Source organism: Sander vitreus, chromosome 23 (genome assembly GCF_031162955.1).
Source record: "Sander vitreus isolate 19-12246 chromosome 23, sanVit1, whole genome shotgun sequence".
NCBI classification, from domain to species: domain Eukaryota; kingdom Metazoa; phylum Chordata; class Actinopteri; order Perciformes; family Percidae; genus Sander; species Sander vitreus.
In genome coordinates this window covers 7,687,707-7,712,682 of record NC_135877.1, presented here as the reverse complement: position 1 = coordinate 7,712,682, position 24,976 = coordinate 7,687,707, and the positions used below count along the sequence as shown (strand labels likewise).

At 40.7% G+C, this 24,976-nt stretch overlaps 1 protein-coding gene across 1 annotated transcript; it reads left to right on the top strand.

Moving 5' to 3' along the window:
• The first annotated feature begins 11,451 nt into the window (after positions 1-11,451).
• slco1d1 (solute carrier organic anion transporter family, member 1D1) lies at positions 11,452-23,915 on the top strand. Its single transcript, XM_078242546.1, has 14 exons — positions 11,452-11,502; positions 14,893-15,034; positions 16,273-16,405; positions 16,917-17,041; positions 17,168-17,314; positions 17,979-18,077; positions 18,538-18,798; positions 19,615-19,779; positions 21,527-21,722; positions 22,045-22,210; positions 22,352-22,536; positions 22,735-22,799; positions 22,942-23,059; positions 23,663-23,915. The coding sequence occupies exons 1-14, from the start codon at positions 11,452-11,454 to the stop codon at positions 23,874-23,876; spliced, it is 2,067 nt and encodes a 688-aa protein (XP_078098672.1). The 3' UTR covers positions 23,877-23,915.
• The last annotated feature ends 1,061 nt before the right edge of the window (positions 23,916-24,976 follow it).

Below are 24,976 nucleotides of genomic sequence, written 5' to 3'. Positions count from 1 at the left end.
TACCTTCATATAGGCTTGGGCGATCACTTCTATTTTCAAATCATCGAATCCTGGTTACTCAAGATCACAAACACACGATCTGATCCCCAGTCTGACAGGCTGGCTACATTAAACATGTAATTGGACATAACTATGCATACATGTACGTGGAGCGGATTCCACTTTAATCTTTAAACTGTCTGCACCGGCTCAGCTGTCCTGCCTCCTGCTTGGCTGACGTGCAGCGGTAAACTGATAGCGTCTTGCTTCGGTAGCTCAACGCAGTTGATTTTGTCATATTCTTCATTACAGAGGCTAATTATCCGCTTTACATTTAACCTACACTAGCACTTACAGCTCTCTTTTTCTTTTAGTGACTTTCTCGCTAATCCCACAGTTGTTTAACTCTGTTTGGTACTATAGTATAGCAGTTTCACTTGATAGAAGAATTTTTGTAAGGAACTAAGACAAAAAAATCCAAATGAAAGCCCTTCAATGAAGTAAAAAACTAAACGTAACCTGTTCTAATATACTTTACTTTCAGAATGACATTCTTGGGGTTGATTACTGGACTCTACTTCCTCTCTAACATGCTCTGGGGAGGCGTCTACCGCACAGTTGTCAAGAGACAGAAGAACAAACACTGAGGAATCAAGCTAAAGAAAATGGACTAGAGGGTAACGGCGGATAATGGATACGCCAACATCAGCATTGGCAAAAACAAAGAAGACGCGGACAATGAGAGCACTATTTAAGGTGTTTGGGGAAGGCAACAACATTGTAACAAGATTCTCTATTGCTGAAGTACTGTGCTGCATTTATAGTGAACCAAATGTGGTAATGGTACAGTGTCAGCACTCTGTTGTCTTCAAGCAGTAGTCTACACCTCATTTTTTTACAAAGATATAATGCAGAAAATATTGACTGCTGTTTATTTACTTCAAAGGTCAAAGCTTAGTTTTACTATGAACAACAATCAAATGACATTCAATTATATGCAATCCACTTCTACACAAAAACATATACTTAGAGGTCATTTTTAGCTCTACTTCAAAATAATCAAGAAAACAAAATGGGTGCTGTTCACTTGTGATGATGTTTACTTATGAAACAAATTTCAGTATGATGTCAGAGGAAGTGAGAATAAAATATGTAAAATATTTGGCGAACGTCTGGCTTTTGAGCTTGTGTCCCCCATTTGTACCTGAATAGCATTAGGTAAGGTAAAGAATATGGAATGCCGTTTTAATCCATATTAACTAAATGAATAAATACATAAATAAATTAATAAATAAATATAAAAGACTTTTATTTCATAAATCCACATTTATTTATTTCTGTGGACTTTTATTTCCTAATGTCACATTTATTGATTTCCCTCTCTATTTATTTCCAGTTCTTAAATTCAAATCAGGGGGCGTGGCTATCTCTCACATTCAGAACTAATCTGTGGACAAAAAAAGGCTGGCGAAATGAGAGTGACCGCCAACTAGCGCTGACCTGAAGGAGCAACACGACTGGCAGTTTGCGGTGCTCTGTACCCAGCCCACAGTCCCCTAAACTGGGGTAGCTCCGCGATCTGCCAGTCGTGGTGCTCCGTCAGTTGAGCGGTAGTTGGTGGTCTAGTTAGCCCAGAATAGGTGACTGTGGGCTGGGTACAGAGCACCGCCAGATGCCGGTTGTGGTTTTCTGTCAGTTCAGCGGTAGTTGGTAGTCTAGTTACCCCAGAACAGGTGACTGTGGGCTGGGTACAGAGCAGCGCGAACTGCCAGTCGTGTTGCTCCGTCAGGTCAGCGCTAGTTGGTGGTTCAGTTACCCCAGAATAGGTGACTGTGCGCTGGGTACAGAGCACGGCTCTGTCTGAATGTGAGATACAGCCACGCCCCCTGATTTGCATATAAGAACTGGAAATAAAAGTCCACGGAAATAAATAAATGTGGGTTTAGGAAATAAAAGTCTCTTGAAATGAATAATTGTGTACTTATGAAATAAAAGTACCATGAAATAATTAGAAGTAAAACCTTTTAATATATTTATTTAACTAATTTATTCATTTTTATATGAATATTTACATTTATTTATGTATTTATTGCCTCATTTATTTATTTCATGATGTATTTCAAAGGCATATTTATTTATTTATTCATGTATTTATTCATTTATTTATGTATTTATTCATTTATTTAATATTGAATAAAACAGCATTCCATAAAAGATAGAATTGTTTCATCCTACAGCTTTAAAGTGATTTATGTGTGACAGTTTAGTATTGGGCTGCAATGTAATCCTATGGGACAGAGGGGACCATCAATGTACGTTCACTAAAGTGCTTGTTTTTTAATGTGTTTGCACATTAGCCATAGCCTTTTAAGGTGATAAGGTGTTTTTTTTAAATGTCAGGACTGTCTGTCTGTTTGTGTTAGTGCTCTTCTGTCTCCTAGTGGCCAAAATATATTAATGTAGCTTTAAGACATCAAAATGTTATTGCCTACATATTGCAATGTTCAAAATAAAATAAAGGGTTTATGCCCAAATGACACTCTATAAGACCAACCTTAAAATCAAAGCATATATATATATAGGCCTATTGAACATGTGTGTGACTCGAAAGGCAGGCATGATAATGTTGCTCCTTGTCTGCTGGATGTGTAAATTGCTAACACATTAGCCATAGCCTTTTTTAGGCGATGGCGATGGAGCTACGCCATGCCATTGTCCCAGATACACAAGTTGACAGTTCTCTGAGGATGTAAGCAGAAGACTCGCCCCCTCTGGCCGCATGGCAATAAACATGTTAGGAAACACTAAAAATACAAGTAGGAACCTGAAAATGTGCATAATATGGAACCTTTAACTGTAAATGCAATATGATAAGCTGTATATGCTTTTAAATAAGTTTTTTTTTAATACTTTTTTTTAATCTCTGTTTAATTACCAATAATTACCAATTAGTGTAATGTTTAATCTGAAAATGTAGTTTGTGTGGCTGCTACTGCACTACTTGATCAATAAGAGAGCTAAGCTGCTAAAAATCTATTTGATTTAGAAAACAAAGACACTATTGAGAAGTAATGTTGGTTAAACTAGTAACGTTACTGCTCAACACCGCTTGAAATACAAATTGGATGGCACAGGTTGCTAATTACATTTTCCAGAAGGTGCCAAAGTGACAAATGCCGGTTCAACCGGTTCAACTCCAGTAAGGTAAGGGGCTATCTAGCTTTTTGAAAACAAAAGCTGATACACTGGAACCAAGGAACCAATCCATAGTTAAGTGTTTAAAGAATAAGTAGAACAACAAACATTTAACCAGTATTCACCAGGACAGAATTTGGTAAGATCAACACTGCTGCTTTACATGTAAGTCAAGTCAAAATCTAAAATATTGAAGGCATTTACAATTTCAGTTTGTATAAGTTTGACGTATCGGTTCCAACAATTTAACCATTGTGGGGCTTTCCTGCATTCAAAACTTGATAAAGAGGAAAATATCTTCACATTTTCCATTTCCACAAGTCTTTTGATCCCACACATCACGTTGCCTCCCATAATAATTTCCCTGACTTCAGGTAACCAGAGGTGTGCTCCGAAGGTGACCAGTATCAATGTTACCGTAGACAACTGTACCACCGTCATGCAGATACCTGTGTGTCAGGGCCAATGTGTGTCTCAGCCCAGGTAAGAAATATATACCTGTCACTTATGACAACAATGGTTATGGCACAGACAATTAACACATTTTGAGGTTTTTAGTGGTCATGCTGAGGACTTCTTTTTTTTCTTCAGTCCCATGTGAATTTGATAGACTTTCCTTTATTTTAACTCTGGGTAGGGTACATTACAATAACACATCTCGTCTCTCTCTGTCGTGTTACACGGTGACCTGCAGGTGGAGCAGAAGGGCAGATGCTGTCAGGAGTTGAGCTCAGAGAAGAGACCAGTGACTCTGCAGTGCTTTGACCTAAAGATCAGACACTACACCTACAAGCACATCACCAGCTGTGAGTGCCGAGCCTGCAGCATGCTGCGCTGAAAAGTACTGCCAGCTCAGACTGGAGGTATCCTTCAGATTTCCAAATCCAAATCTAATGTATTCAAATTTAATGGATTACTAATCGAAAATCCCTCACATTGAACATGCTTTTTTTCTGTATTTAAAGCAATTACTGAATCTGTTTTCTATCAAATAAACCAAATATGAATATAAGTATGTACCTTCTTTCGGTGTTGTATTAAACCCAACTTTGACCTGGTTTAAACATCCGTCCTGAGTCATACGATCACAGGTGGGCCGCTCAAATTGAGGGTAAATTTCACATTAAGAAAAAAGTATTTTACTCATGATGAGTTGGAACTTCTGGCTAACCTAGTTGAAAGGTAACATAGTTGACAAGTACCCAATTTTAGTCCATAACTTCAATGGTAGACCTAGCATAGCTTACAACATGTAATTTTCCTTGTAAGCTATGCTTTTGAACTAATCACAAATCACAAAAGAACAGTACATCATAGCAATGTACCCAACATAGTTAACAATTAATATACACCTTAATAATGTGCTATAACAGTTAACATATATATATATATATATATATATATATATATATATATATATATATATATATATTTTAAATTGAGAGGACATTCATTAGAATGTATTCAAAATGGCCACCATTAAGAGAAATGACATCCTCTGATGCTGGGTAGATGCTATATCGCACCCAGTACACGTGTCAACACTTGGGCTTCACCCCCATTCAACCGACGTTACTGCAGTGTTTATGTTTTACATACTCCCTTGGTTGCTGATGTGAAGAATTTCTCCCCAATTCTGGATCACATTTCTGCTGGAACATGTTCGACTGTGTAGTTTTTGGTTTAAAAGCCTTGTTATGGATTTTATGGTAATACTCTGTCATTCCACTACGTGTAGCTACATGCCAACGTCAGGGAAACCTGTAATCTTGGTTCCCAACGTTGTTAATTTCCCAATTTCGGTCCAGTTGTGTTGTTTTTTGGTTAAGAAACCTTAATTGGTTATTTCTTACTGTAGAAAATGCTGCTATACTCCGGACCATTACAGTCAGTGTGGCACATGCTAGATTGCACCCGATAAAAGACGCCAACACGAGCATACTGCGCAGGCATCAACATTTTGGTTTCCTGTCATTGCAGCTGCAGCATCCGTTCCCGCACCACAAGGCTGAAGGACTGACTTTTGAACTCTTGAGCTCTGAGCTCATCACATGTCACTTTAGCTATAACCAGTCCCTTTATCTTTATATACTTTTACTTGAGAACTGTTAACACCTCTCTGTCACGTCCAGTGACAGAAGACCCCTTATTGTGTTTTCTGTTTGTTTCTTGGACTTCCTGTTTTATTTTGACATGTACTGTTTTGTCTTAATTCACTTCACTTGTCTTCCTGCCTTTGTTTGTTTCCCGCCGTTTGTGATTACCTGTCTCCGCCCTAATGTGATTCACCTGTGTGTAGCTGTCTATCCATCCCCGTGTATATATATACCCCCTTGTTTCACTTGTTTCCTGCCAGGTTGTAGTTGCTCCTCGTGTGTCTCACTCTCCAGCGTTTCCTATTGTTTGTTTCCAGTGTTTCCTGATTTATTGCCTGTATTTTTGACCCCGTCTTCTGCATATTGGATTTGTACCGTTGCCTGGAGTGATTATTCTTTAATAAACATACTCACCTTTTACTCTCTTCTCCGGGAACCATCACCTTATCGTGGTGGAGAGGTTTGTGTGTCCCTATGAACCTGAGGGCTGTGTTGTCTGGAGCTTGGTGCTCCTGGTAGGGTCTCCCAAGGCAAAGTGATCTCAGGTGAGGGGCCAGACAAAGAATGGTTCAAAAATCCTATGAAAAATCGAGGAAGGGATGAAGTGACCCTGCCCGGAGGAAGCCCGGGGCCCCCGTCTGGAGCCAGGCCCAGATGGAGGGCTCGTCAGCGAGCGTCTGGTGGCCGGGTTTGCCACGGAGCCTGGTCGGGCACAGCCCGAAAAAGCTACGTGGCAGACATCCCTCCATCCCATGGGCCCACCACCTGTGGGAGGAACCGCTGGGGTCGGGTGCGCTGCCACATGGGTGGCAGTGAAGGTCAGGGGCCTCGACGGACCAGACCCGGGCAGCAGAGGCTAGCTCTGGGGACGTGGAATGTCACCTCTCTGTGGGGGAAGGAGCCGGAACTTAGCGGGAGGTGGAGCGCTACCGGTTAGATCTGGTGGGGCTTACCTCTACGCACAGTCTTGGTTCTGGAACCATACTCCTGGATAGGGGTTGACTCTTTTCTTCTCTGGAGCTGCCCAGGGTGTGAGGCGCCGGGCGGGTGTGGGGATACTCACAAGCCCCTCGGCTGAGCGCCGCTACGTTGGAGTTTAACCCGGTGGACGAGAGGGTCGCCTCCCCTACGCCTGCGGGTTGTGGGGGAAAACTCTGACTGTTGTTTGTGCATATGCACCAAACAAGAGTTCAGAGTATTCGGCCTTCTTGGAGACCTTGAGTGGAGTCCTGCATGGGGCTCCAGTCGGGGACTCCATAGTTCTGCTGGGGGACTTCAACGCGCACGTGGGTAATGATGGAGACACATGGAGAGGCGTGATTGGGAGGAACGGCCTCCTGATCTAAACCAGAGTGGTTGTTTGTTGTTGGACTTCTGTGCTAGTCATGGATTGTCTATAACGAACACCATGTTCGAACATAGGGATGCTCATAAGTGTACTTGGTACCAGAGCACCCTAGGCCAAAGGTCAATGATCGATTTTATAATCGTTTCATCTGATCTGAGGCCATATGTTTTGGACACTCGGGTGAAGAGAGGGGCGGAGCTGTCAACCGATCACCATCTGGTGGTGAGTTGGGTCAGGGGTGGGGGAAGACTCTGACAGACCTGGTAAGCCCAAACGGGTAGTGCGAGTAAATTGGGAACGTCTGAGGAGGCCCCTGTCCGACAGACTTTCAACTCACACTCCGGGCGGAGCTTTTCGTGCATCCCTGTGGGAGGCTGGGGGCATTGAACCCGAGTGGACAATGTTCAAAGTTTCCATTGCTGAAGCTGCGGTGAGGAGCTGTGGTCTTAGGGTCTTAGGTGCCTCAAGGGGCGGTAACCCACGAACACCGTGGTGGACACCGGTGGTCAGGGAAGCCGTCCGATTGAAGAAGGAGTCTTTCCGGGATATGTTATCCCAGACGACTCCGGAGGCAGTTGCAAGGTACCGAAGTCCCGAAGGGCTGCAGCCTCTGCCGTGAAAGAGGCAAAGCAGCGTGTGTGGGAGAAGTTCGGAGAAGACATGGAGAAGGACTTTCGGTCGGCACCAAGGTACTTCTGGAAAACCGTTCGCCACCTCAGGAGGGGGAAGCGGAGAACCATCCAAGCTGTGTACAGTAAGGATGGGACGCTGTTGACCTCAACTGAGGAGGTAATAGGGCGGTGGAAGGAACTCCGAGGAACTCAAATCCGACTAATACGCCCTCTATGGTAGAGGCAGAGCTGGAGGATGAGGGGGGGATTGGCATCAATTTCCCTGGTGGAGGTTGCTGATGTAGTTAAACAACTCCACAGTGGCAAAGCCCCAGGAATTGATGAGATCCGTCCAGAAATGCTTAAAGCTCTGGGTGTGGAGGGGTTGTCTTGGTTGACACGCCTTCAACATTGCGTGGAAGTCTGGGACGGTGCCTAAGGAGTGGCAGACCGGGTGGTGGTTCCCCTTTTAAAAAGGGGGACCAGAGGGTGTGTGCCACTACAGGGGTATCACACTCTCAGCCTCCCGGTAAAGTCTACTCCAAGGTGCTGGAAAGGAGGGTTCGGTCGATAGTCGAATCTCAGGTTGAAGAGGAACAATGCGGATTCCGTCCCTGGTCGTGGGAACAACGGACCAGATCTTTACACTCGCAAGGATCCTGGAGGGAGCCTGGGAGTATGCCCAACCAGTCTACATGTGTTTTGTGGATCTGGAGAAGGCGTATGACCGGGTGCCCCGGGAGATACTGTGGGAGGTGCTGCGGGAGTACGGGTGAGGGGGTCCCTTCTCAGGGCCATCCATCTCTGTACGACCAAAGCGAGAGCTGTGTCCGGGTTCTCGGCAGTAAGTCGGACTCGCTTTCAGGTGAGAGTTGGCCTCCGCCAGGGCTGCGCTTTGTCACCAATCCTGTTTGTAGTATTTATGGACAGGATATCGAGGCGTAGTCGGGTGGAGAGGGGGTTGCAGTTCGGTGGGCTGGGGATCTCATCGCTGCTTTTTGCAGATGATGTGGTCCTGATGGCATCATCGGCCTGTGACCTTCAGCACTCACTGGATCGGTTCGCAGCCGAGTGTGAAGCGGCTGGGATGAGGATCAGCACCTCTAAATCGGAGGCCATGGTTCTCAGCAGGAAACCGATGGAGTGCCTTCTCCAGGTAGGGAATGAGTCCTTACCCCAAGTGAAGGAGTTCAAGTACCTTGGGGGTCTTGTTCGCGAGTGAGGGGACAATGGAGCTGGGAGATTGGTCGGAGAATCGGCACAGCAGGTGCGGTATTACATTCAATTTATCGCACGGTTAGACGTAAAAGAGAGCTGAGCCAGAAGGCAAAGCTCTCAATCTACCGGTCAGTTTTTTGTTCCTACCTCACCTATGGTCATGAAGGCTGGGTCATGACCGAAAGAACAAGATCCAGGGTACAAGCGGCCGAAATGGGTTTCCTCAGGAGGGTAGCTGGCGTCTCCCTTAGAGATAGGGTGAGAAGCTCAGTTATCCGTGAGGAGCTCGGAGTAGAGCCGCTGCTCCTTTGCGTCGAAAGGAGCCAGTTGAGGTGGTTCGGGCATCTGGTAAGGATGCCCCCTGGGCGCCTCCCTAGGGAGGTGTTCCAGGCACGTCCAGCTGGGAGGAGGCCTCGGGGGAGACCCAGGACTAGGTGGAGGGATTATATCTCTAACCTGGCCTGGGAACGCCTCGGGATCCCCCAGTCGGAGCTGGTTAATGTGGCCCGGGAAAGGGAAGTTTGGGGTCCCCTGCTGGAGCTGCTACCCCCGCGTCCCGACCCCGGATAAGCGGATGAAGATGGATGGACCTTTTACTCTGTGTTGAGTTGAGCATTTGAGTCCGACATTGTACCCGTGACACTCTCAGTATGCACATTACTAAATAACTTTTCACATTCAAGTCAAGTCAAGTAGAACTTTATTTGTCCCTAGAGGGGCAATTGGCTTCGCAGCAGTGACACATTCCCTTTTACATTCGGTTTTAATAATTTGCAATACTGTCTTCATTTATATTTTATTTGTTTATACTGTATTTTAGCCCAATATCTTAACTTGCATTTTTTTGTTTGCCTTAGATTCAGATTTAGCTTTTACTTTTCTTTCTGTCTGAGGCTTGTTATTTCCAATGAATACTATACTACTAACCTGTCTGTTATTGTTGTGCACATGATCAATGAAAACCCTTGAACCTTGAAGGTTGGGGTAGTAGATGGGTCAAACAAACGCAGGACACCTGGGAGATGACATCATGACATCACACGAGAATGGTGGGATCACAAAAATCCATCTTGTCAGGCTCCAACCTTATTCTTACTGCACCAATCAATGTCTGGTTAGGAGCGGTTTAGGTGCGTGACTGCCGCGCCGGTTAGTTCAAAACAACAATGGCGGACGTGATAGACAGATGGTTCATCCGATCACCTGCCAGGTATTTTTTTTTAAAGTGCCTGCCCTTTCCCAAACAGTTTCCAATGACGGCTTCTCAGATGGTTCTGTGTTAACAAACCATTTGGCACATGATGTTAATTAGTTGCAGGTTGATTTAAAAATAATTCAAGTATATATTTATTACCTATTGAAGTAAGCAAGAAAAGTTTTTTTTGTAGTTCGGGTGAATTTGCCCTTTAACTGTTAATCTGCTAAACTCTATGGTATTACTGCAATGAAAATATGAAATACACCACAAATATGAAATACAGCTGGCAAAGAATTCCATGTTTTTTTTTTTTTTCTGATATACTCTTAACAAATCTGATCAGGCAATTTGATGTACGATACTCAGCCATTAGGACAGAGAGGAAGCCATTGTTAGGTGCCACCAATAGGACAGGAAGACTTTGATCAGGCCTTGGGAACACCCAGTCTTACAAAAGCTGAATTTCTCCAGGAGAGGAAAAGCATTTCAGTCTTTGAAAACAGAAAACTAACAGAAACAGCAGGCTTGTAAAATAAGCTTTGGACAGCTTCACGCTGCGGTTTGTTTGTTGTACCAAAGAATGGATATTTGGGAGGCTTATGATGTTTATAGAGGAGGATGTGCGAATGTGCGCAGACCGTGAATGTGAGTGTGTGTGTTTGCATTCGGCGAACCTCTGAACCTTCCGGTGCTGGTCAGGCATACATGCTACTGGACATTACCCAACCTGAGCAGTCACATTTGGGTTTGTTTGTGGGGGCGTGTCTGTGTGTATGAGTGCTGGATGGGTTGGAGGGCTTTTTATTGACACGATCAACAAGTTCACATGGTGGCTGGGTTACTGATTACAGATAATTGTTTAAGATAAGACTTGAAGCACAAAGTCCTGCCAGGTACAGCGAGCCTTCAGCTACTTTACCACATCCTTCCCATCCCTCATAGGACCACTGCTGCCTCTCAGGTACATATTTTTTCTGGTTTTTACCCTTCTTATAATTTTGCACTAAGGTCTTTGTGATGCACTGAGGAAATATTGTACTATTTACTTGTGTGTTCAGTGTAAATTACTGTTATATTGTCTGTATTGTGATCAGAAAACCGACTAACAACGTGAATTTTGTAACAAATCTTAAATTCTAAGCTTCTTCAAAATGTACCAGTATATACCAGTATATATCGACAGGTTGGAGACTCTATCACACTGCACACTGACAATGAACTTGTAATCGTTAACCAGTTACTTTACTAAGTTTTCAAAACATCAGTATAAATGGGAAGAATCCTGGGGCACCTTTTTTTGGACTTTTTGGACCCTATTTGATTCTACTTTTATTTATGCATGTACTTATGCACTGATTTTTTTTTCTATGCCGGTCTTTATTTGGTTTTTGTATGCATACTACTAGATATTTTGGGGTTTTGGTTTCTTTGGCTTGGGGTTAAGATCAATTGGGCATACTTGTACCTCTCCCCCCCCCCCCCTTGTGTTTGTGTGCGTATGTGAGTATGCTTGTTTGTTTCATTTGTACTTTTGGTGTCAATTTTTATATATATTTTTTCATATGTTGTTAAAAAAACGTCAACAGTTACTTTATTTAAAACAAAATTAAAGAAATTGGTAAGTAGAAAGAAGTTCATTTTTTTTATTTTTGGATATTTTAAAGAAAAGTAATTTGATAAAAATCTGATGAAATGAACATAATTAGTCCCAAACTCTGATGTGCTCATAATCTTGGTGTCTTTCTGCAGGTCCCTTGGCGGAGTGATTGTCTTCTTCCTTGCATCTGTTGAGCACACAGCAGCATCATGAGTGTAGAGTCCAAAAAAACACGTGCAGGTTGCTGCTCCAACTTCAAGGTTGGTTAAATGTTACCATTTTCCAGTATTACACAATTGTCAGGGAATATCGTTCACTGCTTTGTGTAGGGCCTTTATCATTTAAATCCATGGTTGTGAACAAAAATAGACCTGTGATAATGCCAAGTTCTATAATCTCATTGTAAAACTGCTTTTCTTTACCCTAACTTTTCAGTGTCAGTATTATCTTCAAAAGACAAATGCCAGTCCTGACAAGGGAGTAAAAGGCAAAACATTAACCCTCTGGGGTCTAAGCCATTTTTTTCTCCAATATTTGGGTCATCTGGTTTGCTTGTGTAATAATGCTTGTATAATATCAACCCTGTTATGCCCATTATGCAATATTATATAAGTTATAGACATAATGTTTTTCAGGACAACCTGGGCTATCAGGATATGTATGCTGCAGGAATGTTGCATGCGTGTATACATGGTAAAATGATTATAAAGACAAAAGAAAAAGAACTAAACAGAAATTGAATCTCACAGAAATGTATTCAAATCAAACAAGACGTTTGGCTTTTGAAAATTGTTCTCCCTTGTCTTTGCAAGTCTTGGCAATCAGGGGAAACAAAACTAACACTGCAACCAACACAAATAAAAAAACTATTTAGATTTTTTTCCCAGAAAAGTCCATACGTTTTTTGTTAAAACACTTAGTTGTGCCATCTCTAATGCATTTCCTGTCTGCTATGAGACATCAGGAGGCCAAATCACACTCATTTACACATCCAGGGCTGCCTGGATGACCTGCAGCTACGTAACCACACACACACACACACACACACACACACACACACACACACACACACACACACACACACACACACACACACACACACACACACTACATACATGGCCCTCCTGTTAAGATTATATATTGGCTGAGTGAGCTGTCTTTCTTTCACTTTCTATTCATTTCCGTGTCAATAAGTCACATACAATATGCACCCTGGGCGCACGCCTTGCATTACTATCCAAATGCGCTAATAAGAATCCATGCATTATTTATTACATTTACGCTGTAATATCATTATTTTTGGCTCGGTTTTGGCTACAATGTGTGCTATTGTATTGTGCAAAGTCTCCGAAAAGACACTGCAGCTCCATGCTGGATTACTAAACTTTTGGACGGCTCTAGGATCTGAAGTCCGCTTTGAAATCCCCAGGTGTTAAATTTAAGGCTAAACAAACCGGCCAACGCTAGCTTGAAGCGATGCAAATATATCGAAGATTATGTGACGTGATTTATGGATTCATAATTATGGATTTATTGTGCAAAGACACTAGTTCCTGGCTGTACTTAAAAAGCTTTTGGAAGCCATACGATCGTATGGAAGACCTCGTTGAAAATTTCTCTGCTTCTAAACAAAAACTGTATTGATCTGGAGATATTGAAAATTACATAAAAGGTATATTTTGATGTCCCAGGGGGTTGAGAAAAAAAAACCTAATTTTTTTTCTTGACCAGATTAAATGTGAGACTTTGACACCAAATGAATGTTAACCTTTCCCAGTATTAAAATTGTCAAGGAATAACACTCACTGCTTCATGTATGGCATTGATCATTTATATCCACAGTTGTGAACACAAATGGACTCGAGATAGAGCCAAGTTATACAATCTCACTGTAAAGCTTTTGTTTACCCTTAGTTGTCTTGGTAGTCATTTCTGTGTCAGTATTATCTGTGAAAGACAAATGTCGTACTCGATGAGGCAGTAAAAGAGCAATGCATTAACCAAAAAAAGCCTAATATTTGACAACAAATGAGACTTTGAGTCCATTAAAAGGGGTTTTACTTGCTCATGGAATGGGAACAGAGCAGTTTATGGGTGTAAAGTTGTGTTGAAATGGCTGTGAATCACAGACAATTGCATTGAGATAAGGTTAATATACTCAGTTTTTAGGAAGACAAACATGTTTGCTGTGACCTGTATCAGTGAGTTGTTTTTCATTGGTACTTTGTCAACATGGTGACACAGTTTATTACATGTGTTCTGTTAACATTGACATTATCAGATCAGTAGCAATTAATTCTGGTTGATAACAGTGTTTTATTGCGTGTTGAACTCTGGCGGAAATTACATTTTGTGGAGCCCTGATCTGTTCTTGAAACATATTCACAGAACAGTCTATGAACTATAGCCCAGTGTGAATCCCTAATCTGTAATACATTTGTGGCAAAGCAAACAAATGCTAAAATGGACTCCGATAAGTTCTCAAAGATTTAAGATTTCAGTAAATCTTTAATCTCCAGAACTCAGACTTTGTATTAATTTCATTTGACAAAATATGGTGTGACAACTTGTATACTGTGATTCCAATGTCCTCTTTCTTTGTCTTGACATGATGTTGAAATGACGATAAGATTAAAACACATTTTACATTAGATTACATTAGATTTTTTCTACAAAGTATTACATCTAATTTAAATAAAAAATAAATCCAATCAATCTTGAAAGCAGGTGTGAAGTACTGTAGGTCTTTAAATGTGTGTGATCCTAATCCATCATAAGAGGAGGACTCTATGTGTTAATACAGTCATTCACCATTTCCCTTAATGTCTGTGCAAGATGCAATTACATCCTTTTGTCCTTTGTTTTGGAATAAACCTTTCATAACATTACTGGAACTTCTAAAAAATAGATTAATCCTCTCACTCGGGTGTCTTTGTAATTGTAATTATTTTAAAACAAACTACAACACTCAGTTTGCATTTAAAGATGTTCTGAGAATCAGTCTGAGTGGTAACTACGGGGTCATTAGTGTAGCAAAACTATTTTGCAAATGTGCATATGTGGAGGGTTGTATGACGTTTTTGTGAATGTGTACAGGAATCTGCAAATGTGTATTTAGAATCCATGTGTGTGTAATCAGGTTTGTAAATGTTTTTAAAAAGATCTCCAAATCTGTATTCAGATTTACAAGGGTACTGCGATTTGTAAATGTGTAGACAAATCTGTAAATGTAGACAAATCTGTAAATGTGTAGATCTCTGCCACTGCAGTAGCAACAGTCACATATAAAAAGACAATTGTCAATTGAGAGGCATGTTGAGTTGTAACCGATAACAATATACTTTTCAGCCAATAATATCTATGTATGCATTTACAATTTTGTCTTCCACACATGGATTCTGAATACACATTTTCAGATTCCTGTACACATAAAAAAAACATAGTGCACATTTAGAGATTATTTTACATATTCACAAATCTGAATACACACACATGGATTGAGATACAGTTGCTCAACTCTCCACACACATTTGCAAATAGTTTTGCTACAATAATGGCCCCATAGCTAATCCTTTTAACTAAACCTAATAAGGAAAACAATCAAACAGGTTCCTCCAACATGCTTATTGTGTGTGTTTGTGTGTTTCCAGCTCTTCCTGGCCTCCATGGCATTTGTATTCTTTTCCAAAGCCTTTGGTGGAGCCTATATGAAGAGCTCCATCACCCAGATTGAGAGGCGCTTTGATATCCCCAGCTCCCTCATAGGGGTTATAGATGGCAGCTTCGAAATGGGTATGTGCAGCTTTTATAAAAACACTTTTTGGATTGGTTTTTGTATGAAACACAAATGTAAAATGTTAATTAGTGAGTTTTATTGGTGCTTAGTGGATTTTGTTTCCGTTGGACAGAGCCAGGCTAGCTGCTTCCAGTTTTTATGCTAAGCTATGCTTAGCTATGCCTTCTGACTCTAGCTTCACATTAAGAGTACAAAAATGAGAGAGGTCAACAGATTCTCACTCCCATCTCGTAAAATACGGACGCTTGATCAGGTGCCTTTGTCGTTGGTATTGGCGCTAAAAGTCTCCTTTAGCGTCATATAACACGCTTTAACTAAACGCTCTTGGTCGATGTTGGGTGACGTTACTTCTTGTTGACGTTCGAAGTATGTTCAAACAAAACAAGACTAGCTCGCCCCTCCCTCCTCCTCATCCCGCCCCTCTGCCTCCCTTCCATGCCTCCACGCACTAACCCCCCACCCCCACCCCCAAATCCTTCTTGTCGGTTATTGGCTGGAACGCTGGAACACTGTTTGTGTATGCTTCGTGTTGCAGGTTGGCGCAGTTTGTTTTTGTTAGTGTTTGTGGAGCCTGGGCTGTCTACAGAGATTGCTTTTTTTTTTTTACAGTGTGTTCTGGGGACAGGCAGCTTGCGGATAGTGAGGAGATGTTTGCTGTATGTGACAAAAAATGTTGCAGCCTAAAAAACGCGTTACATCGCTTAGAGCACCTTTAAGGAAAAGGTCCGTGAAATGCGGGAACGGGACGGTTGAGTTTAGGAAAAGGTCGTGGGTGGGCTTCCGCTTCCATGACACGCGGGAATAACGGGACGGTTAAAGAAGAAAGCGACTTTAGGAAACACGTGGGACACGAACCCTGGTCTCCTGGGTGAAAGTCTTGTGTTTGACCCATCCAACCGCAACGCAACCCAACGCAACCCCAACCAACCTCCCTACGCAGAATTTTGGCCTTACATACGACTCGCTAATACGTGATACCTAATTCGTTATACAAACACGCTGAAGGGCGCTTTTTTTTGTCGCTTCAGACGCTGACAGCCACTGTCCAAACATCCGTATTTTACGAGTTCTGAGTGAGAACTGGTTGGCGAGGTATATATAAGTCTAATCATATAACTCTATACAAGAAACTGGATATTGTATGTGTATTTTCACATATGTCAAACTATGTCTCTAAGCAATTATTCATTCTTTCATTCATTGAGTTATTTTGTAATTATTTTTACCTTTACAGGTAACCTGTTGGTAGTAGCCTTTGTAAGCTACTTTGGTGCTAAGCTCCATCGTCCCAGACTGATTGGAATTGGCTGTTTGATCATGGCTGCTGGATCTTTCCTCATAGCCCTGCCTCACTTCTTCCAGGGACTGTTAGTAGCCCGTTTCCTTTATCTTTTAATATACAAATGTTGTATATGTAATATACAATAACATTTGTGGCCCTGCAGCAATGACACACATTATTAATTAGAATCAAATTGTATGGTTCTTGGAGGCAGAGCTGCTTTGGATGCCGAGAGAAGAGTCAAATAACTACTAGTATTCTGGGTACAATATGCAAGAAATATACAACATCATAAAGTAACAGCTAATTTAAATTTTTCTAATGCGAACATGGTGGGATTAGTCTGTTTGAGGTCTCAGCTCAAAAATGAGCTGTTGGTCTACATTGAGGGCCCTACCCAACCTGTGTATGTACCCTGGCGCCTCCAAGTTCAGTGCACACAGCAGACTATCCAGTGCTATGCTGCAATAGGACTACCAGGACTATTTATTTAATTGATTTATTAGTTTAGTTTAGTAACTTAAGTGCTAAAAACTTCTGACACAAAAAAGACTCAGCTTAGACAGTTGTGTAATATTTATTTTCATTTTTTCCAGGTATAAATATGAGACCAGTGTGTCTCACAGTACAGATATCAACAGCACTGCGAGCATCCTGCCCTGTCTGTCAAACCACAGCCTGGCTGTTGCAGATAAGACGCCTGATTTAGAGGCCAGAACAGGTATATGGCAAACAGATATGACACCAAATCAATTTCTTAATAGAAGCAGAAGCTATGCTCTATAAAGAATTTGTAATATTATTTATGGTTTTATTTCACATTCTGAGCCCAGTTTTCCTCTCTCAGCTTGTGAAAAGGCAGCTGGCTCGTCCATGTGGATCTATGTTTTCCTGGGAAACATGTTGCGTGGAATTGGAGAGACTCCCATCATGCCTCTGGGTGTGTCCTACCTGGATGACTTCGCCAAGGAAGAGAACACTCCTTTCTATTTGGGTAAGTTACTTTTAACCTCCCACTGTCTGTGATATTTTTTTATGACATTTTGCCAGACCTTACACCTGTGTTAGTTTAAACCAGGTGTTGGCAACCTTTTTGGTAAGAGGGCATTTTTTTAAAAAGTTCTTGTTAACCAGTGTGCCATATCATTACTACTTACCTGCCATCATCTAGCAAGACCGCTCAGGCAGTGTTCTTTTTTCCCACGTGCGCCACATTGTGTGAAGAAGTCAACGAGTACCAGCCAATCAGAGGCAGAGTAGGGCAGGTCTTCCCGGAATTGGAAATGGAAAAAACTCAATCAACCTATTGTAAATAACAGGCTGTGCACCTGCCAAAGGCTGTGAAAGAGGTCATTTGGTATGTGGATAGGAAGGAACTTCACTTCAACATTGGTTTAGCTACCAAAAGGTGCCAAAGGTTGCTGACCCCTGGTTTACATTCTTTCCTGTTTGGGTTGGTTACTTTACGCCGCTTAAGGGCTTAGCTACATTATCATTTTATTTTTTACTATTTGCTCACTTACAAAGTGTCCCGCTATTGGTGTTTTGTTGCTTTTCTGTTTGCCTAACCTGTATTATTTGGATAATTCTTGATTGAATATGTGTGATGACAGTACTAAAGTAAATGGCCTTTCTCTCTCTGTTTCTCCATTCCCCAGCCTGCATCCATACAGTGGGGATCCTAGGACCTATGTTTGGGTTCATGCTCGGGTCCCTCCTTGCCAAGATCTACGTAGACATTGGATTTGTAGATTTAAGTAAGGGACTTCTCAATATCAGGGGAAAAACAAGATGTCTTAATGTGGCAGAACATGCAGGCTTTATTTTTGCTAGTTCTCACCCGGTTAGTCAGTATTACCCTAGATTGATTAGACTAATTTTGAGTAATTGGCTGAGTTGGAGACGTTTAACACATAACGTATGTCAAAGTCTGGCATTAAATTGCCCTTCAGCAAAACAGTACATCCTTTTGAACCTACACAGCAATGTTTTAGTTAAAGATTAAACATGGTCATTGAGTTATTATTAATCTTTCAGAGACAATAGCTTTTATCCTGTTTTCATAGTAGGACTATTTCAGTGTTTACTGCATAGATTAAAGCTGTTAGCTCCTACAAATGTCTAAACTGTTAAGACAAAAACAGTCAAGGGTTACCAATGAAAGTCCTTTAAACACTTTATAATAATCTGCTGTCTTTTCTCGTCTTCCTTTCCCAGACAGTGTCACCATTAACCATAAGGACTCCCGCTGGGTGGGGGCCTGGTGGCTAGGCTTCATCGTGACTGGCACCGTCATCCTTCTGTCCAGTATCCCATTCTGGTTCCTGCCCAAGTCTTTGCCCAAGGAGGGGCAAGAGCAGAGCCAGAGTAAAAGCACAGAGCTCACCACAGTGGCAGAGCAGGAGAATTTCCTGCCAGACGAAAACCAGGATCATGAGGAGAAGAATAAGCCAGTTACATTCCAGGAGCTGGCTAAAGGTACTTTTCAAGCTTTTCCCATCAGTAAGCACAAAGAAATGTGTAATGTGCAAACCATTTTTAGAGTTGATAGGGGTGTTTAATCATCAACAAGGTATAGTCCAGACAAACCAGAGCTTCAGATTAGTAACCCTGAATACTGGACTTGCAGTAACAAACAACCATGCAATCTGGGCAAGAGTTAAATCACACTTCAGGAAAGAGTGAAAGCAGTTAGCTAAACTAAGGGCCAGTTCACGTTTGTAAATTATTATGTGAAAGTAACATTACTTCCAAAAATCAGCAAAAAAGAAATAAAAAAAATGTGACAATATATAACAAAAGAGTTTAAAATTATAGAGCGCAGACCTCCACCAAGGCATGCCCTATCTCACAATGGTAATGCAGTTTGAATTTACCCAGTCTTACCCAGCTATTTTCCGATTATTCCAACACCACATGAATGTGGCACAAACGCCCTATCTCGCAATGTTAACGAAAGTGAAAAATAATCTGTGTATCCGCCCCGTCATTCGGCTCTGCTCCAAAATTTCATTGGTTCTTCCTTGGCCCGTGTTACACCAAGTTTCATGAAAATCCGTTATCCTGCTGACAGACAAACATCCAGCAAACAGACAAACAAATGGACGAACCGAACAGAAAACATAACCTTCTTGAAGAAAGTTATTTTGTAGGCAAAGACTTAAGACCTAAATTATTCTGACTCAATACAGTACATTTTTACATTCACGTCGGCAATAATAAGGAAGCTATCGTGCCTCTCAATAAAACTGCTTTAGTTTAATGCTATAATCTCTCTTTATGCTTCTTCACCAGATTTCATTCCATCTCTGAGGAGACTCTTCAAGAACAACGTCTTCACGCTGATGATCCTTACACACCTGGTGGCTGTCAACGGCTTCATTGGCATGATCACCTTCAAGCCTAAGTTCATGGAGCAAATCTACGGCCAATCAGCCTCCAAGGCCATTTTCATTATAGGTACAACAACTTACACCCATTCACTCTGCCTTTACTGATCTTTGTAACTGAAACAATGATGTTATTGAAGGGAAGTGTGATTGGGAGAGATACAGTTGACTTGAAACGTAAGCACTAAGTAGCCCACTGTGGGCTTCTCTTTTGTGTGTCTGTAAAGTAGCACCCTGAGCTATGATTATCTATTTATGACTGTTTACCAGCACGGCTAGCTGACAGTGTTATTGTTGGAATATTAATATTTATTTATTTAATATATAAGTTATTGTTTACAATCACCTACTGTACTGTTATGAAACCTAAAAATAGAACAATTGGCTGCTGAACAGAACCATTTTAATGCAAATGCATACAATGTGGTGTACATGGAAAGATTGTGGAGTAGCTAATTTAAAAAAGGAATTACCTTAAAAAAAAAAGAAATCCACATACTGTATAGAGCCAGTTCTGCCAGGGAGAGTGCACCAGTTAGCAAATGAATGGATAACTAAAGAATGAAAAATTATTTCAAACAGTTTGCTATAGGTAATGGAAAAACTGTTAAAATAGTTGGCTAAAAGTAAATAGTTGAAATAGTTAGCCTAAAGTAAATACGGTAAAACTGCAATTAAATGCTGAGTCCCAATTAAACGCTGATCCTTTTTACTTTTACTTTATAAAATTAGATGCTGGGTCTTAGTTGCAATGATGCTGTGAAGCAGTTACAGAAGATATTTTTTATAAACAGCAATGGATAGAAATGTTGTTGTTGTGTCCATATGCTGGGTGCCATAAAGTTCAAATTGTTAGCTAAAAGTAAATACCTGAAATTGTTAGCTAAAAGTAAATAGAGGAAAGTGTTTAATTAAAATAGTTAAAATAGTAAGCTTAAAGTAAAGAGTCAAAATTGTTATCTGAAAGTGAAAAGTTGAAATTGTTAGCTAAAAGTGAATAGTTGAGATTGTTAGCAAAAAGTGAATAGTTGAAATTGTTAGCTGAAAGTAAACACCGTATTTTCCGGACTATAAGTTGCTCCGGAGTATAAGTCACATCAGTCAAAAAAAAACATATATAAGTCGCACCTGACTATAAGTCACAGGACCAACCAAACTATGAAAAAAAGTGGGACTTATAGTCCGGAAAATACGGTAGTTGAAGTTGTTAGCTGAAAGTAAATAGTTGAAATTGTTAACTAAAAGTAAATTGTTTAAATAGTAAGCTAAAAGTATTTTTTTTAAATAGTAAGCTAAATGTAAATATTTGAAATTGTAAACTAAAAAATAAGTAATTGAAATAGTAAGCTAAAAGTAATGAATGATGATGAATGGCTGAAACGTACAACTTCTGCCACTCTGAGTGTTAGAAGTATAAAGGCAAACTTGAACGAACTGACCTTGAGCGTTAAATTGTATGGAAAAAAATATAGTAACAGTATCCACTTTCATAACTAATAGTGTTTAATAACATATAGTTAAAATAATTTCAAATGAACACATTTGGAACATGACAGGTGGTACTCAACTTCTTCTTTTAGAAAGGGATATTAACTAATATAACTGTCTAATATTGAAAGGCATCCATCACATGATCTCACAATTCCCTAATTACCTTTGTACTCTTCAACGTGCTTATGTGTTACCCAATGTTTATGAAACATTGTTTTTATTACATTATGGCATAACATTGTGATAATTTGGATGTTTTCATTTTATTGTATTTCCAGTGTATTGATGATCCATCCATTCATTCATGCATGTATTCATCCATCTAGGTATAATGAACCTGCCAGCAGTTGCTTTGGGCATCATCACCGGAGGTTTTGTACTGAAGCGTTTCAAGCTGGGTGTCATCGGAGCAGCCAGGGTGTCAATCGCTACCTCCTTCGGGGCCTCATGTCTGCTTTTCATTCAGGTCTTCCTCCACTGTGACACGACAGAGGTGGCAGGTCTGACTGTCTCATATCAGGGGTGAGTGGCATGCAACTATCGTTTTAAATTATACAAGTTAGTGGAGTTAGTGAAGGGGTGGTTCCATTGCAAAGTTTCCTATCACTCAGTCTTTGATTTTAGTTTTTGTTGTTTAAATTACATATTTCCCCCAAAATGTTAGGTTCACAACATACATAACATGAGAAACACACAAATGCTAAATAGGCCTATAGGTCAACATTTGCAACCTAAAGCTTTTTGACTCCATTATGAGTTAAGAATGATATCCATGGAAACAGATTCAAACTTTATTGGAACAGTATACCCTTACAGCATTTCTGTTCATGTCTGTGTGCACCAGGGTTCCTCAAGTGTCCTACAACCAACAGACCTTGCTGTCACAGTGCAACATGGGCTGCTCCTGCTCAATGAAGCATTGGGACCCAGTATGCGCCCACAACGGAGTAACGTATGCCTCACCCTGCCTGGCTGGCTGCCAGACCTCCACCGGCACTGGCAGGGGAATGGTAAGACAGCCACTTTTATTTCCCTAGCAGCATTATCGTTCTGTTTTAAGTCTTGTTTGAAAGTCATATATTGTGTAGCAGCAACCCAGCTACAGTCCACAGTCAAAGGTAATTATTCACGTCTGTCTTCCGGTTCTTTAGATGTTTCATAACTGCACCTGTGCTGGGGAGATGATGACTCCAGGCATGAACATGTCCGCAGTGCTGGGCCAGTGCCCAAGGAGGAGCAACTGTGATTTCATGTTCAAAATCTACATGACTTTTTCTGTAGTGGGGTCCTTTATTTCTGCCTGTGGGGGCACGCCGGGATACATCGTACTGCTCAGGTCAGAGACACTAAAGCTAAAACAGGCTCAGCTCACATCTTTTACGGCTGGGTATAATCATGCCTTATCACATATGTGATGACTTTTTGTGAACTGTCTCTGTAACACTATTGTAGGTAATATTGCATCCTGTGTATTCTTTAAGCTAAAATGCTGATATCATGGTCTGATATGATAACGTTTGGGCTTATCTTCCAGGTCCATACAGCCAGACCTGAAGTCACTGGCTTTGGGTATGCAGACACTGATAGTAAGAACCCTGGGTGAGTATCAAAATGTAGGTTTTCTAAAATCATCATGTTAAAGGTATCTTTTAGCTCACAGGTCACAGGACCATGATTATACTGAAAGCAATGATTAGTTAAATTGGATCTTTTTTTTGGATGTGACTTTTTGTGTTTTCAGGTGGGATACCTCCTCCTATATATTTTGGAGCACTGATTGACCAAACCTGTTTAAAGTGGGGTACCAAGAATTGTGGAGGACGTGGAGCATGTAGACTCTATGATGCTAATAAATTTAGGTACAGTGAAACCAGACTTATTTGTTTGCTAGAATATCCTACTTGTAATAATCCTAAAAAAAAAGATGTGTGTTAATCGTTTAAAAAATGTAATTCTAAAAGTTGAAGTCTGTTTTTACTAAAAAAGAAATGTGGACATTGTTGTTTTACAGTTTGAATTAATCTTATATTAACTACCACAATATTTCGATATTTTGATATATTCTTAATATGAAGCCACAGCCAGCACCTGATTATCTTATCTTAACATAAAGACTGAAAACAGTAGGAAACAGCTAGCCTGGCTACGTCTGAAGGTAAAATAAATCTGCCAACGGCACGTCTAAAGCTCATGAATTAGCATGTTATATTCTTCTTTTGTTTGATCTATACAACATTTAAAGAGTAAAAACTACAAGTTGTGGTAATTATAGAGGGTTATGTGTAGGACTATTTCCAGGAAGTCACTGCTCCCGAACGGATTTCTACACTTTTTACACAAAACACAAGTTTCACTTGATGTAATAGTGTTTTTGTTCAAAACTCAGACAAAAAGTCTGAATGAAAGCACTTCAAAGAAGTAAAAAATTAAACGGAACCTGTTCTAATGTACTTTACTTTCAGAATGACATTCTTGGGGTTGATTACTGGACTCTACTTCCTCTCTAACATGCTCTGGGGAGGCGTCTACCGCACAGTTGTCAAGAGACAGAAGAAGTTAACACTGAGGAATCAAGCTAAAGAAAATGGACTAGAGGGTAACACGGTGGAAAATGGACACGCCAAAATCAGCATTGGCAAAAACAAAGAAGACATGGACAATGAGAGCACTATTTAAGTTGTTTGGGGAAGGCAACACCATTGCATAATGCAGGTGAACAACACAGATTTTTCCATTGCCGAAGTACTGTGCTGCATCCATAGTGGATCAAATGTGGTAATGGTACAGTGTCAGCACTCTGTTGTCTTCGAGCAGTACACCTCTTTTTTTTTAAAAAAAGCTATCATGCTGAAAATATTGACTGCTGTTTGTTTACTTCAAAGGTCAAAGCTTACTTAATTATAATAACAATCAAATGACATTTAATTATACACAATCAACTTCTGCACAAAAACATAAACTTAGAGGTCATTTTTAGCTCTACTTCAGTCAAGAAAACATAATGGATGCTATTCACTCGTGATGATGTTCACTTATGAAACGTTTCAGTATAATGTCAAAGGAAGTAAGAAAAAAAAAAGTCAAATATTTGGAGAACAACTTTACCTTTTTTGGTAGTTTGCAGCTCCAAAGAAACCTACTTGCTCTGAGGCCAAATATGAATAAATTGAAAGGTGTGCCAATGCACTAATTTGCTTACTTGTCCAGAGTTAGATGAATAGACCAATATCACTCCCGTGTCTGTTAGGTAAACATATGAAGCTAGCATCAGCAGCATGTTAGCTGTGTCCAAAGGTAACAGATTCAGCCTACTAACACCCCCTGTTCCCATTCTGTGTGCTAAGCTAAGCTACCTGGCTATCTTCAAATTTGAACTGCAGGCATGAGAGTGATCAAGCATTTCATCTAACTATATAGGCATTCTGTTTCTAGAGAAACTGTCAGGTTTTTAGTCAAGCAAAAAAACTGTTTCTTAGTACCAAAGGTAAACAACACACACAGACACACACAGACACACACACACACACACACACACACACACACACACACACACACACACACACACACACACACACACACACACACACACACACACCGAACAGTTTTTCATTAACAGGTGCCTGTTAACCTTTATTCTGGCTGTTGCCCCATTGACATTTGACATGTTCTGGATATCTCACCGGTCTGACTTTTACGCCCACTTCTTGTTACATTACATAATTATAAACAAGCCCTAAAGGTCATGAACACTCATATAATCCTCTGACTCACTAGTG